Source organism: Orcinus orca, chromosome 1 (genome assembly GCF_937001465.1).
Source record: "Orcinus orca chromosome 1, mOrcOrc1.1, whole genome shotgun sequence".
Taxonomy (NCBI): domain Eukaryota; kingdom Metazoa; phylum Chordata; class Mammalia; order Artiodactyla; family Delphinidae; genus Orcinus; species Orcinus orca.
Genome location: NC_064559.1, coordinates 5,646,102 through 5,664,889, shown reverse-complemented (window position 1 = coordinate 5,664,889; position 18,788 = coordinate 5,646,102). Strand labels below are relative to the sequence as shown.

Sequence of the window (18,788 nt, the reverse complement as noted above, 5' to 3'; positions counted from 1 at the left end):
ATAGATCAGTAAACATCTTTATGATCTGGAAGCTCTTCTAATAGGCATATGTGCTAAAATCATTTAAAAAGAATTAAAGGAATTATACTGACTATGTTGTCTGATATTCCTATATGAAAATAATTAGAAACTCCTTTTATCCGTAACTTCCCTGTTGTTCAGTGCTCCAAACCAAAGCAAATGGGTCTTCATTGGTAAGAAAAAAGAGTATCTGTTTTAAGGGTCAGATGTGTCAAATTGTTCTAACTGGAGGGAGGGGTGCTACTGTGTCATAAATAGCAAGTTTTCTGTGTTTATAAATCAGTGTCTGAGAATCCCAGGATTCTCATTCAGGGGGTCTGGGTTAGGACCCAGAAACCAATTAATTTATGCATGAAATATTTTTTTTAATATTTAAATATTTATTTATTATTTTGGCTGCGCTGGAATCTTAGGTGCGGCATATGGACTTCTTAGTTGCGGCATGCATGTGGGATCTAGTTCCCTGACCAGGGATTGAACCTGGGCCCCCTGCATTGGGAGTGCAGAGTGTTACCCACTGGACCACCAGGGAAGTCCCCTACCAAATGTTTATTGATTGCTTTCCTACCATTGTCTTATTACCATAATGTGTAGGTGATGTCAGAAGGTGGCCCAGGTGCCTACTCTCTAATTGAAGGACAGAAATAATAAATAAGTAGTTAAACAGGATAATTTCATACAGCCATAAGTGCTACAAAGAAAGTAAACCATGGTATGTACTATGAAAACTAGAGTTACCCTGGTGGGGGAGAGAGAGATAACTTTGCAGACGGTGATCTTGGAAGGAGACTTTCAGGAAGTGAGTTTTTTTAAAACCTTGCTTTTTAAAAATTATATTTTAAAATTGTGGTAAAATCTACATAACATAAAATTGACCATTTTAACCATTTTTAAGCATATACAGTGGCGTTAAGTATATTCACATTGCTGTACAGCTGTCACCACCATCCATCTCCAGAACTATTTTTATCTTGCAAAACTGAAACTTTGTACACTTGGCTCCTTCCATGTCCAAAGGTTCTGCATCTCTGGATTCAGCCAATCACAGATTGAAAATATTTTGGAAAAAAAAAAAATCCAGAAAGTTTCTAAAAGCAAAGCTTGAATTTGTCTTGTGCTGGCAGCTATTTACATAGCATATGTATCATTTCAGATATTTTAAGTAATCTACAGATGATTTAAAGTATATGGGAGGGTATGCATAGGTTGTATGCAAATACTATGTCATTTTATATAAGGGACTTGAGCATCCACAGATTTTGGTATCTGTGAGGGTCCTGGAACCCTGTGGATACCGAGGGATGACTATACTCTTTAAACCAGGGGTCCCCAACCCCCGGGCCACAGACCGGTATTGGTTGTGGCCTGGTAGGAACAGGGCCACACAGCAGGAGGTGAGCAGTGGGCTAGCGAGCAAAGCTTCATCTGTATCTACAGCCTCTTCCCATCGCTCACATTACCGCCTGAGCGCCACCTCCTGTCAGTTCAGCAGCGGCATTAGATTCTCATAGGAGCACGAACCCTACTGTGAACTGAGCACGCGAGGGATCTAGGTTGCGCGCTTCTTATGAGAATCTAATGCCTGATGATCTGAGGTGGAGCCGAGGCGGTGATGCCAGCACTGGGGAGCGGCTGCAAATACAGATTATCATTAGCAGAGAGGTTTGACTGCACAGAGACCATAATAAATCAGTTGCTTGCAGACTCATGTCAAAACCCTATCTGTGGGACTTCCCTGGTGGTGCAGTGGTTAAGAATCGCCTGCCAGTGCAGGGGACATGGGTTTGAGCCCTGGTCCGGGAAGATCCCACATGCCACAGAGCAACTAAGCCCGTGAGCCACAACTACTGAGCCTGCACTCTAGAGCCCATGAGCCACAACTACTGAGCCTGCGTGCCACAACTACTGAAGCCCATGCGCCTAGAGCCCGTGCTCCGCAACAAGAGAAGCCACTACAATGAGAAGCCCGTGCACCGCCACGAAGAGTAGCCCCCGCTCGCTGCAACTAGAGGAAGCCTGTGCACAGCAATGAAGACCCAACACAGCCAAAGATAAATAAATTAATTAATTAAAAAAACAAAAACAAAACAAAATACGTGTCAGTGAGTGGCAAATGAAAACAAGCTCAGGGCTCCCACTGATTCTGCATTATGGTGAGTTGTATAATTATTTCATTATATATTACAATGCATTAATAATAGAAATGGAGTGCACGATAAATGTAATGTGCTTGACTCCCCCCCCGCCGCCTCCCCCCCCACCCCACCAGCCCGGTCCATGGAAAAGTTGTCTTCCACGAAACCAGTCCCTGGTGCTGAAAAGGTTGGGGACTGCTGCTTTAGACGGTAACTCTCCATTTCCTGCTGAATGAGATACAGCAGGAGTCAGAAATAGCTGATTTTTTGAAATCAGAAAGCAGATGGACAGGCAGTAACTGATTAGCAGAAAGGAAAAGTTACAATGCCTGTAAGTGCACAATACCTGTAAGAGGTGTAATACAGTTGACCCTTGAACAACACAAGGGACCCCCATGCAGTCGCAACTCCACGTATAACTTTATAGTCAGCCCTCCATATCTGGAGTTCTGTATCCACAGATTCAACGAGCTACAGATCATGTTACACTATAGTACTTATGTAGTGAAAAAAATCTGTGTATAAGTGGATTCGTGCAGTTAAGCTCATGTATTCAAGGGTTATCTGTATTGTGTCTTTCTGAAGCTCCCAAGAGGCTCAGCATTGGGAGGCACCAGATACTAAGGAAAGTTGAGGTCAGAAGTGGAGCTGAAAACGGAGATTGGTCAGAAAATAGGTACGTTTATAGGTTCTTTCTGTGTATCCTTATAGGTAGGTGACTGCCTCCACCACCAATCCTGGCCTCAGTAGACCAAGGTTTATTCTTTATAAAATTGAAGAAGTGCCTGCATTTTGAAACCAGGGGCAGTGGATGGCTGATTATTTAAAACAGGAAGATTAAGGGAAATGTACATCCAAACTCTGGAACTTCTAGCTTGCTTCCTCTTTTCTCCTTCCAGAACTTCACAGTTTATCCAGCTCATCTCCTGCAGAAAACTGAACTATCTTAAGGTACTGGTAGGCTTGCCACAAGAGACCCCAGAGTGAATTACACCTGTTGACAAGCCTATTCCCCCACACAGATCTTTCAGTCAATTCTTTTCAGAATGTCATTCTTAACTATGAACTAAGAATCCAGGACCATCAGACATTTGAGGAAAGCCTCCATAAAAAAAGAGAGGTCAAAATAAGCAAACAGAAATAAAGAGGTGGAGGAGGGGAGTGATACCTGGAATATTGGAAGAAAACAGACACCATAGGGATCAAAAAAAAGCCTAAAAAAAAATCCTCTAATATTATTATCAGAGAAGACACCTGTTTCTCTCCCTACTAAAATGATAGAGAAAACTAAAGCATAAATCCATGAGGGTAAGGAGAACTGGATGAGAGATGACAGCAGAAAGAAGATATCAACTATCAGAAGCTGAGTACCTGATGTAGATTTTGCAGAGCTGGGAAAGCAGAAACTTAGTTCTGTGATATGTGTAGTTGTGCAATCAGAAGTCGGTCTTTTTTCAATTATGATGTGCTTTGCTTTACTTGCACTACTAGTTCTTATTTTTTGAGTAGTATACTCTCTTCTGATTGGAGCTGTTAATGGGTTATCCACCAGTGGAGAAATCAGAATTATTAAAATGTAGTTTTTGTTTTCATGTGGTTCTCTTAAGTGGTCATGCGTTGTACCCTTCTCCCTATTCGTGAACCAACATTTCATAGGAATGGGTAGCTGATGCTTTTCTGGGTGGCAGTGACAGTGGTATTGAAAAGGATGCTGAAAAGAAAATACAAACAATATTCAATCTAAGAATGTGTTCTAAATTTTGCTCGTAAAGTAGTTGTTTAAAACTTGGTTCTTCCTTGTAAAATAATGTAGTAAATGGTTATGAGATTCCCAGACCAAACTTAAAAAACTTTTCTTCAGTAGTTAAATGGACATTGGTGAGTGCTCCGGGAGACTGAACTGTTTTGTGTAATATTTTCCTGTGAAAAATTACTTTTTTGTGGTAAAGTGGCTACGTGGATTTAGAGTCATACAGATTTGAATTCAAATCCTGCCTCTGCCATTTTTATGCTGTGTAACCTTGAGTAAGTTATTTAGTGTTTCTGAATCTAAATAAAATCTAAATCAGTAAAATGAGATTAATAATATCCTACTCAGAGGGTAGTTGTAATGATTTAAGTGAAATTAAAATAGATAAAATCACTCAACCTAGCTCCTGGACCCTATAGGGTCAGTAAATGTTCGTAGTTTCCTTCACTTTTACCCTTGAGGTATGTAGTAAGAGGGAACATTAAGAGGGACTTAAGGGAACCGCGTGTCAATTGAAGGTATGTAACATTTTTGAAATGGAATTCCTGTGTTTTTAAACTTTTCCTTATTTATTTGCAACACGTGTGTTCCTTGTCATTTGATATACTTGCTATTGTAATGCCGTAGAAAGAGCATAGGACTGGGACTCAGGAGATCCAGGGTCTAGTCAGCTTCCTTACTAACTAGATGAATGATGGTTGTATATGTTACTTCCCCACTTTGGGTCTCATGTTTGATTTGAAAAGTGAAAGTGTTTTATCGTAAGGTAACATCTAGAAATTTGTTTCTACTCTAATATCATATGATCCTGTGATCTGTGAAGCTGAAGTTGTCTTTTTGCGACCTGGGTTTTGTGAGGTGTTAAGGCTTGGGATACATGTATTGTTACAAACTCAATATAATTGTTTGGAAGACTTGAGATTATTGGCGATTATAATAACTAGATTAATAGCTGATGTTTGGCTTTTTCATTGGAAAATAGTTCTGGCTATAAAACCTATTTTTGACTGGAAATATACCAGGACTAGCCATTGTTTTTCTTCCTACAGAGATAAGTGATCTGTTAGTGCTGTTCACATGAAGCTATCACTGTTATTTTTTTCGATGTCATATAGATTTTACCATTGCCCCTATAAACCCTTTCCTCCCGACAGTCGTGGACATTTTTATTCCTAGCATGATTTGGGATATGTGTGTGTATGTGTTTGTTTTAAATCATGTTTAATGTTTGTTATGCTAATTTTAGTTCAGTTGTCACTACCAAAGCAGCCCCCAGGCTAGATCATGTTATTTGTTTACGTGGTGGTTTTTTTCTTCTCATAGTCTGCATTTTATATTTGTGTGTGTGTGTGTGTGTATATATATATATATATATTTGTGTATATATATATATTTATATATATATATATGATTTTATAGTATCTTTTTTCCCAGCTGGATTGAAAGCTCTTGGAGAGCAGTAACCACATTTCTTTTGCTGACCTTCATCTATAATGTCTGGCACATAATTGACATTCAGGATGTATTTTTGAATAAACTAATAAATTCATATTGTTTCTCAAGAAATATTAAATGAGTAGAAATATAGTGGTAAATAAAAACTCAAAATACTTACTAGAATTAACTGTAGCCTTTGCTCTTATAAAACAGTGAATCTAAAATGAAAGGAAAAAATAACCAAGGTGGTTGTATAAATGACTTTTATTATTGTTTGTGCAAGAACAGTGAACATTCCCTAGTACAGGAAGCAAGTTTTAGAAACTGCTGGCAGAACTAAGAAGTCAGACTGTCCTTGACCCTTAGATCAAATGTTTTAGAGCCTGAGTTTCCTCAAATCTTCTTCAGTTTGGAGTAAACATTTTGACACAATGAAAGATTTATTCTGTAATTTTGGTCTTTATAAACAAAGAGCTTAACTAAATTTGTAGAAACAAAAAACAAAACTTTCTCATTTGCACTAGTTTCATTTTTAAAAAGTTCATTTCCTTTCAAGTGCATAATACTGTAAAGTGAGCTCAGCTGTATTAGTAGATAAACATGTTGATTCATTTGGCCCTGAGCTACTGAATGAAGCCTGGAGGGGCACACTTTGTTCTTTCCCCCACCCAGTGGCAGAATGTTTTTCTTCCTCTTCTCCTTATTGTGGGAAGGAGACTGGAATAAGTGACTATTTAGGTTTACCTGAATTGATTAGGAGGTAAGGGAAAAAGATTTCTTCACTACTTTTTCTTCTTTTAATTCTTGTCATTAATATAAAGCGTATGTTTTTCATCCAGTTCTCATACTTTAATGAGTATGTGGAATAGTAGTTTGCTGTTACATATTACTTCACAGTTTTTATGAAGCCATTTTACTTAATACTCTATTTTGAGTTATTTATTGTTATGCGTCAGAGGTGTCTTCAGGTGTGTTGAGGGTGGACTTAATTTTGGAAGCAAAAAAAAGTATGCTTATATCCAGTGGTATTGGGATAATATACTCATATGATTAATTTATGGTAGAGATTTTATGAAGTATATGAAGAACTTTTATAAAACACCTAGGATGATCCTTAGTATTTTGGAACAGATTTTAGAAAAGGACCAAAGTATGTGGCTTTTACATAAACCCTATAAGTAGTTGTTTGTTTCAGCACACATTGTTTCCTGTGTGTTTCATATCAAGTTAGGCACAGTGAATAGGCAAAGATTAATAAGAAATTCTCTGCCCTCAAGTAGCTTACTATCTGTGTACCATTTCCCAAAGTCATTATGGGTAGGTATTCCTCAAAAATAGATTTCTGCTTTTGAATAAGTTTGGGAAATACCTGGACTAAACAAAATAGAAGGTTTCCTTAGTAGGGTTCTCAAAAGTGTACCTTGTAGAATTCCAAAAAGTAATTATAGTTTGTGAGATTCTCCAGAAATTCCTGTGACACAATTTTTTTTCTCATGAAACTTCTCAGGTGGGATCTGAGGGGATGGGAGGATGTGAGAGATAGTGGCAGTAGCATGTTCAGAAAGAAGATGATTAATGTGTCATGGGACACCTTTTGTGAAACAGTGGACTCATGTAATATTCTTATCTAGCCCATGCCTTTGAATACGTCTCAGAAGTCTAGCATTTGCTGCAGATTCTCTATTTATGCATCTTAATCCTTTATAGTTGGATGAAGGGCTTGATTCTTTTGATTGAATTAGTTAAGTGGAAATGGGAATTAGTAATTAATATGAAAAATGCTACCTGTTATCTCAAATTCAGCCTGTCTGAAAGCAGACTAACCATTTCTTCCAAAGTAGTTATACCTCCCAGCTTTTCTATTTGATTATACTGTTTTATCGCTTTTCTAGCACTTAGACATGAGACCACAGTCATTATTGACCTTTTCCTTTGTCTTATCCAACCATAACCCCAATGCCTATAACCAAATACTGCCTAATTTTTCCATAATGTTCATCAGTGTTTTTCCATTCCCACTGCTGTCATCTAGCTTAGATACACATGAAGTAAATGATCAGTAAATATTTGTCAAATGATGGAATCTGTGTGTGATGTTTCCCAGTGCTAATCCAACACTGCTTTTATTCTGTCTCCCACTCCTAAATTTATATATCTGTCTGAATTATGCTCTTCTGTATGTGTTATATTACACTTTGTTCTCAAATCAGTTCTTATGTGCCCCCTCCCCCTTTTTACATTCCTTAATTTCCTTTTCTTTGCAGCTTCTATTTCTTTTGCATTTCAGTAGCAGGAGTATTTTGTGTGGTGAAAAGTTGCTGTACTACTCTCATGACACTGTTCTCCAAAGCCTGGATCAAAGGGCAGCACAGGAGACTATGGGTGAGTTTCAAGGGCTGAGGAATGCTGTCACCCTCCAGCATTTCTGGTTCAACAGCGTCTAATCATTTTTGACAACTCTACCCCCAATGCTTTTAATGACTTCAGGGTTCATGATTGACTGGTTTGCTCTTATTTGCTTATTGAATACTTATCTGTTAGATACAGAATTATTAATTGTTTGTAAAAACTAAGTTACTAGTTAAATTTTGCTAATTTAAGCAGAAAGGAGGTCTCCTGGAGTTGATTGATGGAGAGGCCAGGCTGTCAGAATTGGGGCTACACAGCTGGGAAAGTGCCTCCATTCCCAAAACAGCTGTAGGAGAGAGAATATTCAGTAACTGAGTATTTTGCTTTTTTAAATTACATTCATACAGCTATTATATTCTTTTCTTTTTCCTTTCTTTTTTTTGCGGTACACGGGCCTCCCACTGCCGCGGCTTCTCCGCCGCGGAGCACAGGCCCTGGACGCGCAGGCCCAGCGGCCATGGCCCACGGGCCCAGCCGCTCCGCGGCACGCGGGATCCTCCCGGACCGGGGCACGAACCCGTGCCCCATGTATCGGCAGGCGGACCCCCAACCACTGCGTCACCAGGGAAGCCCTATTATACTCTTTAATTATAAACTTGTAAATTGAGAAATTATTACTTTTCTTTTCAAGCAGAGGTTATTGTAGGGGATATAGTGGGATGACTGGATTTGTATATCCTGGGATTTCAAATCCAGAGATGGGGAGAAAGAGGAAACACAAATTTTCAGAATATGAAAGGATAATTTTGGTCTACTTCCTGCTTGAGTACCCCTTTTTGAGCAGGGTTAGAGGATAGCCTTAGGTCAGTACATTTCTCAGTGTGTACTTGTTTAAACATAATTCAAATCTCTTGGTGAAAATTCTACCGGTTTCTTGTCTCTTACAGAAGAAAAAACAACCAAACTGCTATCAATAATCTTTAAGGCTCAGAATGATCTGGACAGAGGTAGAGTTACCATGAAGCTAATTAAAGCTTGAGGTCTCTTGCTTGTGCAGGCTGTTTCCTGGACGGGACCTAAATTGGTTAAGGCCACCATAGTTTTATACTTTGACTTCCTCCCTGTCACACTCCGCATCCTTGCAGGTTATGTTGGAGTGGACATAGGGAGTTTTGGAATCCTAAGGAGAGATGTGATTTGCAGTACCTTTCACATATAGTTTAGTTATTGCGGGTTGACCCAGTTTAAGAATGCTTACCAGCTGGGATCCTCACATGAAGGTACAAGGCCAGAGGCTGAATAGTGATATGAACTTGTCCCGTCACACCCAGTCAGGACTGGAAGAATGTGGGTAATGGAGGAGAAACCAAGATGTCCATTTTAAAGTTTGTTAAACATTCTTCTAATCTTAGAACTCGTGAAAGAAATGTAGAAGAGGTTTTCACAAATTCAGTAATTTGAAGTATTTAAGCTGGGACAGAGTGAGCGTCATCAACAGGCAGTTGTGAAGCTGAAAGAAACTTTTCTAAACTATCAATTATAAAAAATAAATTTTCACCCTCTATTCTAGGTGAAAGACTGAACTGTTCTCTCTGATGACTCTATAGAAAATGATATTACAAAATCATTGTCATGAAGAGACAGTCAAGTGCAATACAGCCAAGATATGTAGGAAAAATTATTATGAAGGTGTGCCAGGGAGTTAATTATTTAAAATATTATGTTAGGATTGTTTGATGTGCTTGAGAACTATTAAAATTTTGTAATTTAATGTAGTTTTCTTTCTCATTCTGAAGAAATACTCAATTTAGGACTTAATTTTGTTTTTATAGTTTTGTATTCTCTTCCCCCAATTTATAAACTTCAATCTCCATTAAAACCTAGATCTACCCTGGATTTCCTCTTGTCTGCCTCTTTAACCTCATCTCATATACTCATCCCCTCGTTCATTGCAGTCCAGACATATTCATCTGTTTGTCCCTCAAATGGATTATGTTTGCTCTCATGTCAGGCCTTAGGCACTTGGGTATTCCACTTTTTCCTTATCTTTTTTTAATGTGGAAGATTTATTTATTTACTTTTTTAAACATCTTTATTGGAGTATAATTGCTTTACAGTGGTGTGTTAGTTTCTGCTCTATAACAAAGTGAATCAGCCATACATATACATATATTACCATATCTCCTCCCTCTTGCATCTCCCTCCCACCCTCCCTATCCCACCCCACTAGGTGGATACAAAGCACCCAGCTGATATCCCTGTGCTATGCAGCTGCTTCCCACTAGCTATCTATTTTCCATTTGGTAGTGTATATACGTACGTGCCACTCTCTTACTTTGTCCCAGCTTACCCTTCCCCCTCCCAGTGTCCTCAAGTCCATTCTCTACATCTGCATGTTTATTCCTGTCCTGCCCCTAGGCTCTTCATAACCTTTTTTTTTTTTTAGATTCCATATATATGTGTTAGCATACAGTATATGTTTTTCTCCTTCTGACTTACTTCACTCTGTATGACAGTCTCTAGGTCCATCCACCTCATTACAGATAACTCAATTTTGTTTCTTTTTATGGCTGAGTAATATTCCATTATATATATACGCGACATCTTCTTTATCCATTCATCTATTGATGAACAGTTAGGTTGCTTCCATGTGCTGGCTATTGTAAATAGAGCTGCAGTGAACATTGTGGTACATGACTCTTTCTGAATTATGGTGTTCTCAGGGTATATGCCCAGTAGTGGGATTGCTGGCTTGTATAGTAGTTCTATTTTTAGTTTTTTAAGGAACCTCGATACTGTTCTCCATAGTGGTTGTATCAATTTACATTCCCACCAACAGTGCAAGAGGGTTCCCTTTTCTCTACACCCTCTCCAGCATTTATTGTTTCTAGATTTTTTGATGATGGCCATTCTGACTGGTGTGAGGTGATACCTCATTGTAGTTTTGATTTGCATTTCTCTAATGATTAGTGATGTTGAGCATCCTTTCATGTGTTTGTTGGCAATCTGTATATATTCTTTGGAGAAATGTCTGTTTAGGTCTTCTGCCCATTTTTGGATTGGGTTGTTTGTTTTTTTGATATTGAGCTGCATGAGCTGCTTGTATACTTTGGAGATTAATCCTTTGTCAGTTGCTTCATTTGTGAATATTTTCTCCCATTTTGAGGGTTGTGTTTTTGTCTTGTTTATGGTTTCCTTTGCTGTGCAAAAGCTTTGAAGTTTCATTAGGTCCCATTAGTTTATTTTTGTTTTTATTTCCATTTCTCTAGGAGGTGGGTCAGAAAGTATCTTGCAGTGATTTATGTCATGGAGTGTTCTGCCTATGTTTTCCTCTAAGAGTTTTATAGTGTCTGGCCTTACATTTAGGTCTCTAGTCCATTTTGAGTTTACTTTTGTGTATGGTGTTAGGAAGTGTTCTAATTTCATTCATTTACATGTAGCTGTCCAGTTTTCCCAGCACCACTTATTGAAGAGGATGTCTTTTCTCCATTGTATATTCTTGCCTCCTTTATCAAAAAGAAGGTGACCATATGTATGTGGGTTTATCTCTGGGCTTTCTATCCTCTTCCATTGATCTATATTTCTGTTTTTGTGCCAATACCATACTGCCTTGATTAATGTAGCTTTGTAGTATAGTCTAAAGTAAGGGAGCCTGATTCCTCCAGCTCTGTATTTCTTTCTCAAGATTGCTTTGGCTATTCGGGGTCTTTTTTGTTTCCATACAAACTGTGAAATTATTTGTTCTAGTTCTGTGAAAAATGCCATTGGTAGTTTAATAGGGATTGCATTGAATCTGTAGATAGCTTTGGGTAGTATAGTCAATTTCACAATGCAGATTCTTCCAATCCAAGAACATGGTATATCTCTCCATCTATTTGTATCATCTTTAATTTCTTTCATCAGTGTTGTATAGTTTTCTGCATACAGGTCGTTTGTCTCCTTAAGTAGGTTTATTCCTAGGTATTTTATTCTTTTTGCTGCTGTGGTAAATGGGAGTGTTTCCTTAATTTCTCTTTCAGATTTTTCATCCTTATTGTATAGGATTACAAGAGATTTCTGTGCATTAATTTTGTATCCTGCTACTTTACCAGATTCATTAATTAGCTCTAATAGTGTTCTGGTAGCATCTTTAGGATTCTCTATGTATATTATCATGTCATCTGCAAACAGTGACAGTTTTACTTCTTCTTTTCTGATTTGGATTCCTTTTATTTCCTTTTATTCTCTGATTGCTGTGGCTAAATATTCCAAAACTATGTTGAATAAGAGTGGTGAGAGTGGGCAGCCTTGTCTTGTTCCTGATCTTAGTGGAAATGGTTTCAGTTTTTCACCATTGAGAATGATGTTGGCTGTGGGTTTGTCATATATGGCCTTTATTATGTTGAGGTAAGTTCCCTCTATGCATACTTTCTGGAGGGTTTGAATCATAAATGCGTGTTGAATTCTGTCGAAAGCTTTTTCTGCGTCTATTGAGATGATCATATGGTTTTTCTCCTTCAACCTGTTAATATGGTGTATCACATTGATTTGCGTATATTGAAGAATCCTTGCATCCCTGGGAAAAACCCCACTTGATCATGGTGTATGATCATTTTAATATGCTGTTGTATTCTGTTTGCTAGTATTTTGTTGAGGATTTTTGGATCTATGTTCATCAGTGATGTTGGCCTGTAGTTTTCTTTTTTTGTGGCATCTTTGTCTGGTTTTGGTATCAGGGTGATGGTGGCCTCATAGAATGAGTCTGGGAGTGTTCCTCACTGCTATATTTTGGAAGAGTTTGAGAAGGATAGGTGTTAGCTCTTCTCTAAATGTTTGATAGAATCCACCTGTGAAGCCATCTGGTCCAGGGCTTTTGTTTGTTTGAAGATTTTTGATCACATTTCAGTTTCAGTGCTTGTGATTGGTCTGTTTATATTTTCTCTTTCTTCCTGGTTCAGTCTCGGAGGGTTGTGCTTTTCTAAGAATTTGTCCATTTCTTCCAGGTTGTCCATTTTATTGGCATAGAGTTGCTTGTAGTAATCTCTCATGATCCTTTGTATTTCTGCATTGTCAGTTGTTACTTCTCCTTTTTCATTTCTAATTTTGTTGATTTGAGTCTTCTCCCTTTTTTCCTTGATGAGTCTCGCTAATGTTTTATCAATTTTATTTATCCTCTCAAAGAACCAGCTTTTAGTGTTATTGATCTTTGCTATCATTAACTTCATTTCTTTTTTATTTATTTCTGATCTGATCTTTATGATTTCTTTCCTTCTGCTAACTTTGGGGTTTTTTTGTTCTTCTTTCTCTAATTGCTTTAGGTGTTCGGTTAGGTTTTTTATTGGAGATGTTTCTTGTTTATTGAGGTAGGATTGTATTGCTGTAAACTTCCCTCTTAGAACTGCTTTTGCTGCATCCCATAGGTTTTGGGTTGTCGTGTTTTCATTGTCATTTGTTTCTAGGTATTTTTTGATTTCCTCTTCGATATTTTCAGTGATCTCTAGGTTATGTAGTAGTGTATTGTTTAACCTCCATGTGTTTGTATTTTTTACAGATTTTTTCCTGTAATTGATATCTACTCTCATAGTGTTGTGGTCGGAAAAGATACTTGATACGATTTCAGTTCACAAAGGCTTGGTTTGTGACCCAAGATATGATCTATCCTGGAGAATGGTCCATGAGCACTTGAGAAGAAAGTGTATTCTGTTGTTTTTGCATGGAATGTCCTATAAATATCAATTAAGTCCATCTTGTTTAATGTATTATTTAAAGCTTGTGTTTCCTTATTTATTTGCAGTTTGGAAGATCTGTCCATTGGTGAAAGTGGGGTGTTAAAGTCCCCTACTGTGATTGTGTTACTGTTGATTTTCCCTTTTATGGCTGTTAGCATTTGCCTTATGTATTGAAGTGCTCCTATATTGGGTGCATAAATATTTACAATTGTTATATCTTTGCCTTGGATTGATCCCTTGATCATTATGTAGTGTCCTTCTTTGTCTCTTGTAATAGTCTTTATTTTAAAGTCTATATTGTCTGATATGAGAAGTGCTACTCCAGCTTTCTTTTGGTTTCCATTTGCAAGGAATATATTTTTCCATCCCCTCACTTTCGGTTTGTATGTGTCCCTAGGTCTGAAGTGGGTCTCTTGTAGGCATCGTATATAGGGGTCTTGTTTTTGTATCCATCAGCCAGTCTATGTCTTTTGGTGGGAGCATTTAATCCATTTACATTTAAGGTAGTTATCGATACGTATGTACCTACTACCATTTTCTTAATTATTTTGGGTTTGTTATTTTAAATCTCTTCTCTCTCTTGTGTTTCCTGCCTAGAGAAGTTCCTTTAGCATTTGTTGTAGAGCTGGTTTGGTGGTGCTGAATTCTTTTAGCTTTTGCTTGTCTGTAAAGGTTTTAATTTCTCTGTTGAATCTGTATGAGATCCTTGCTGGGTAGAGTAATCTTGGTTGTGGGTTTTTCCCTTTCATCACTTTAAATATGTCCTGCCACTTCCTTCTGGCTTGCAGAGTTTTTGCTGAAAGATCAGCTGTTAACCTTATGCGGATTCCCTTGTATGTTATTTGTTTTTTTTCCCTTGCTGCTTTTAATATTTGTTCTTTGTATTTAATTTTTCATAGTTTGATTAAGATGTGTCTTGGCATGTTTCTCCTTGGATTTATCCTGTATGGGACTCTCTGTGCTTCCTGGACTATTTCCTTTCCCATATTAGGGAAGTTTTCAACTATTAATCTCTTCAGGTATTTTCTCAGTCCCTTTGTTTTCTCTTCTTCTTCTAGGACCCCTGTAATTCGAATGTTGGTGCATTTCATGTTGTCCCAGAAGTCTCTGAAATTGTCCTCAATTCTTTTCATTCTTTTTTCTTTATTTTTCTCTGTGGCAGTTTTTTCCACTATTTTATCTTCCAGGTCACTTATCCATTCTTCTGCCTCAGTTATTCTGTTATTGATTCCTTCTAGAGAATTTTTAATTTCATTTATTGTGTTGTTCATCATTGTTTGTTTGCTCTTTAGTTCTTCTAGGTCCTTGTGAAACATATCTTGTATTTTCTCCATTTTGTTGCCAAGATTTTGGATCATCTTTAGTATCACTACTCTGAATTCTCTTTCAGGTAGACTGCCTATTTCCTCTTCATTTGTTTGGTCTGGTGGGTTTTTACCTTGCTCCTTCTGCTCTATATTCCTCTGTCTTCTCATTTTTCTTATCTTACTGTGTTTGGGGTCTCCTTTTTGCAGGCTGCAGGTTCATAGTTCCTGCTGTTTTTGGTGTCTGCCCCCAGTGGCTATGTTTGATTCAGTGGGTTGTGTAGGCTTCCTGGTGGTGGGGACTGGTGCCTGTGTTCTCGTGGATGAGGCTTGATCTTGTCTTTCTGGTGGGCAGGACCATGTCCAGTGGTGTTTTTCAGGGTGTGTTTGACCTTATGGTTTTAGGCAGCCTCTTTGCTAATGGGTGTGGTTGTGTTCCTTTCTTGCTAGTTATTTGGCATGGGGTGTCCAGTACTGTAGCTTGCTGGTTGTTGAGTGGAGCTGGGTCTTAGCATTGAGATGGAGATCTCTGGGAGAGCTTTCGCCGTTTGATATTATGTAAGGCTGGGAGGTCTCTGGTGGACCAATGTCCTGAACTCGGCTGTGCCACCTCAGAGGCACAGGCCTGATACCCTGCCGGAGCACCAAGACCCTGTCAGCCACTCGGCCAGGTACGTGGGGCGTTTCTTGCCTTTTATGAAGTCTGAGGTCTTCTGTCAGCGTTCAGTAGATGTTCTGTAGGAGTTGTTCCACATGTAGGTGTAGTTTTGATGTATTTGTGGGGAGGATGGTGATCTCCACGTCCTATTCCTCCGGCATCTTGAAGGTGCCCCCTCTGCCCGGAGGTGGGCGGCAACAGCCAGCCATCTCTAGGCGGCGGTGAAGTTGGGCAGCGGAGCTCACGGGCTCCGGCAGATCAGGGAGAACAAGGTACCCAGCAAGAAGGTGGCCGCAGCGCAGCCCCGGTACAGGCTGAGCCTGAGGAGGCGTTCCTTACCTCTTCGAAGGATTTTTTATTATTTACTTCTCAGGACAAGTGTACTTCTTCTAGAGTCTTTGAACACCCAAAGTATCCTTTTCTTCCTCCCTCGTTTCTACCACATCACCTGTTCTAATATTTTTAAAGCATTTACCAGTACGTGACTTTTTGTTTGTTTATATTTTTATTGACTGCCTCCACCTTCGAGAATATGAGCTTCATCTATGAGAGTTATATCGTTCACTGCTGTATTCCCAGAGCCTGGAATAGCGTCTGGACCTTTAGTCACTCAATGGATATATTTTGAATGAAGTGTTATTAATGAGCTTGAGCTTGTACGTTTTGCTATGTACTTCTGTGCTATGTATTTACAGTTTCTAATTTTGTTAATTTTTCTTGCATGCCATTTGTCTCTTACAGAGAAAAAAAAACTTTGTCTCTTACAGGTTGTATTCACTGAATGTAATGCTGGGTTGTCTTATCAATTTGTATAAACGCTCTTTTGATCTTTTCTGCAAATATTGCTTAAGTTTGTTATCTGCCATTGTATTTTGATTAAAAGCATTCTGTTTTGGAATATTCAAGCAAACAAAAAACTATGGAGAATAATAAGATGAGCACTCATGTACCCATCTTGTAGCTTTATAATATTTTAGTATCAGATACTTTTTTTTAAATTAATTGAGCATTACAGATGCACTTGAAGTTTATGCATCCCTCTCATATTACTCCATCTCCTTTTACCCTGCTTATCCAGAGGTATACCTAGTTCTGTGTTTGCCATTCTCATGCATTTATATTTAAAATATTTTCTTATGTATATATGCATATATTAATAATAGAACTAGTATGTTTTCAAACTTTGTATAAATGATACCATACTGCATGTATCTTCTCCAACTTTTTTTTTAATTTAAGTAGGTGATTTACATTGTTGTGATAGTTTTAGGTGTACAACAAAGTGATTCAGTTATACATATATATCAATTCTTTTTCAGATTCTTTTCCATTATAGGGTATTACAAAGTATTGAATATAGTGCTATACAGTAGGCTCTTGTTTACCTATTTCGTATATAGTAACATGTATCTGTTAATGCCATACTCCAAATTTATACCTCCCCCGCTTCCCCCTTTGGTAACCATAAGTTTGTTTTCAGTGCCTGTGAGTCTATTTCTGTTTTGTAAATAAGTTCATTTGTATCATTTTTTTTTAGATTCCACATATAAGTGATATCATGAGTTTTGTATTTTCTGTGTGACTTACTTCACTTAGTATGGTAATCTCTAGGTCCATCCATGTTGTTGCAAATGGCATTATTTCGTTCTTTTTTATGGCTGGGTAATATCCCATTATATATATATATACATACATATGTATATATACACACATACACACACACATATATATATGAGATATATATATATATATATATATATATATCATATCTTCTTTATGCATTCCTCTGTCAGTGGACATTTAGGTTGCTTCCATGCCTTGGCTATTATAAATAGTACTGCTATGAATATTGGGGTGCATGTATCTTTTTGAAATAGGAGTTTTCCTCTTTTCTGGATATATGCCCAGGAGTGGAATTGCTGGATCATATGGTAACTCTATTTTTAGTTTTTTAAGGAATCTCTATGCTTTTCTTCATAGTGGCTGCATCCATTTATATTCCTATCAATAGTATAGCAGGGTTCCCTTCTCTCCACACACTCTCCACCATTTATTTATGTAGACCTTCTGATGATGGCTATTCTGACTGATGTGAGGTGATACCTCATTGTAGTTTTGATTTGTATTTCTCTGATAATTGGCGATGTTGAGCATCTTTTCATGTGCCTGTTGGCCATGTGTATGTTTTCTTTGGAGAAATGTCTCTTTAGGTCTTTTGCCCATTTTTTGATTAGGTTGTTTTTTGATATTGACCTGTATGAACTATTTGTATATTTTGGAAATTAATCCCTTGTTTGTTGCATCATTTACAAATATTTTCTCCCATTCCTCAGGTTGTCTTTTTGTTTTGTGTGTGGTTTTCTTTGCTGTGCAAAAGTTTAATTAGGTCCCATTTATTTAATTTTGCTTTTATTTTCATTACTCTAGGAGATGGATCCACAAAAGTATTGCTGCAATTTATGTTAAAGAGTGTTCTGCCTATGTTTTCCCCTAGGAGTATCATAGTATCCAGTCTTACATTCAGGTCTTTAATCTGTTTTGAGTTTATTTTTTGTGTATGGTGTTAGAGAATGTTCTAATTTCATTCTTCTGCATGTAGCTGTCCAGTTTTTCCATCACAACTTACTGAAGAGACTGTCTTTTCTTCATTGTATATTCTTGCCTCTGTTGTCATAGATTAATTGACCATAGATGTGAGGGTTTATTCCTGAACTTTCTGTCCTGTTCCTTTGATCTATGTGTCTGTTTTTGTGCCAGTATCATACTGCTTTGATGACAGTAGCTTTGTAGTATAGTCCGAAGTCAGGGAGCCTGATTCCTCCAGCTGAGTTCTTCTTTCTCAAGATTGTTTTGGCTATTCGGGGTCTTTTGTGTTTCCATATAAATTTAAAAATTATTCGTTCCAGTTCTGTGAAAAATGCCATCAGTAATTTGATAGGGATTGTATTGAATATATAGATTTCCTTGGGTAATGTGGTTATTTTAACAATTATTGACTTTTCCAATTGTGGAAAATGGTATCTTTCCATATGTTTATGTCATCTTCAGTTTCTTTCATCAGTGTCTTACAGTTTGTGGGGTATAGGTCTTTTGGCTCCTTAGGAAGGTTTATTCCTAGCTATTTTATTCTTTTCGATGTGATGATAAATGAGATTGTTTCTTTAATTTCTCTTTCTGATATTTCATTGTTAGTGTATAGAAATGTAACAGATTTCTGTATATTAATTTTGTATCCCGCAACTTTATCTAATTTATTAGTAGTTTTTAGAGCTCTAGTAGTTTTTTGGTGGCTACTTGAGGATTTTCTGTGTACAGTATTATGTCATCTGCAAATAGTGACAGTTTTACTTCTTTCTTTCCAATTTGGATTCCTTTTATTTCTTATTCTCATCTGATTGCTGTGGCTAGGACTTCCAAAACTGTGTT

The 18,788-nt window shown here is 37.6% G+C and overlaps 1 protein-coding gene across 5 annotated transcripts in view; it reads left to right on the top strand.

The window, feature by feature from the left end:
* Positions 1-18,788, top strand: part of AKT3 (AKT serine/threonine kinase 3) — a 395,966-nt gene that overhangs the window by 38,647 nt on the left and 338,531 nt on the right. Inside the window, exons 3-4 of one of the 5 annotated variants that reach the window (XM_049713583.1) lie at positions 2,742-2,832; positions 7,608-7,725. The exons of the other annotated variants lie outside the window; for them this stretch is intronic. Coding sequence (XP_049569540.1) covers positions 2,742-2,832; positions 7,608-7,725 — 209 coding nt within the window. The remainder of the gene's footprint in view (positions 1-2,741; positions 2,833-7,607; positions 7,726-18,788) is intronic. 5 annotated transcript variants of the gene reach the window in all.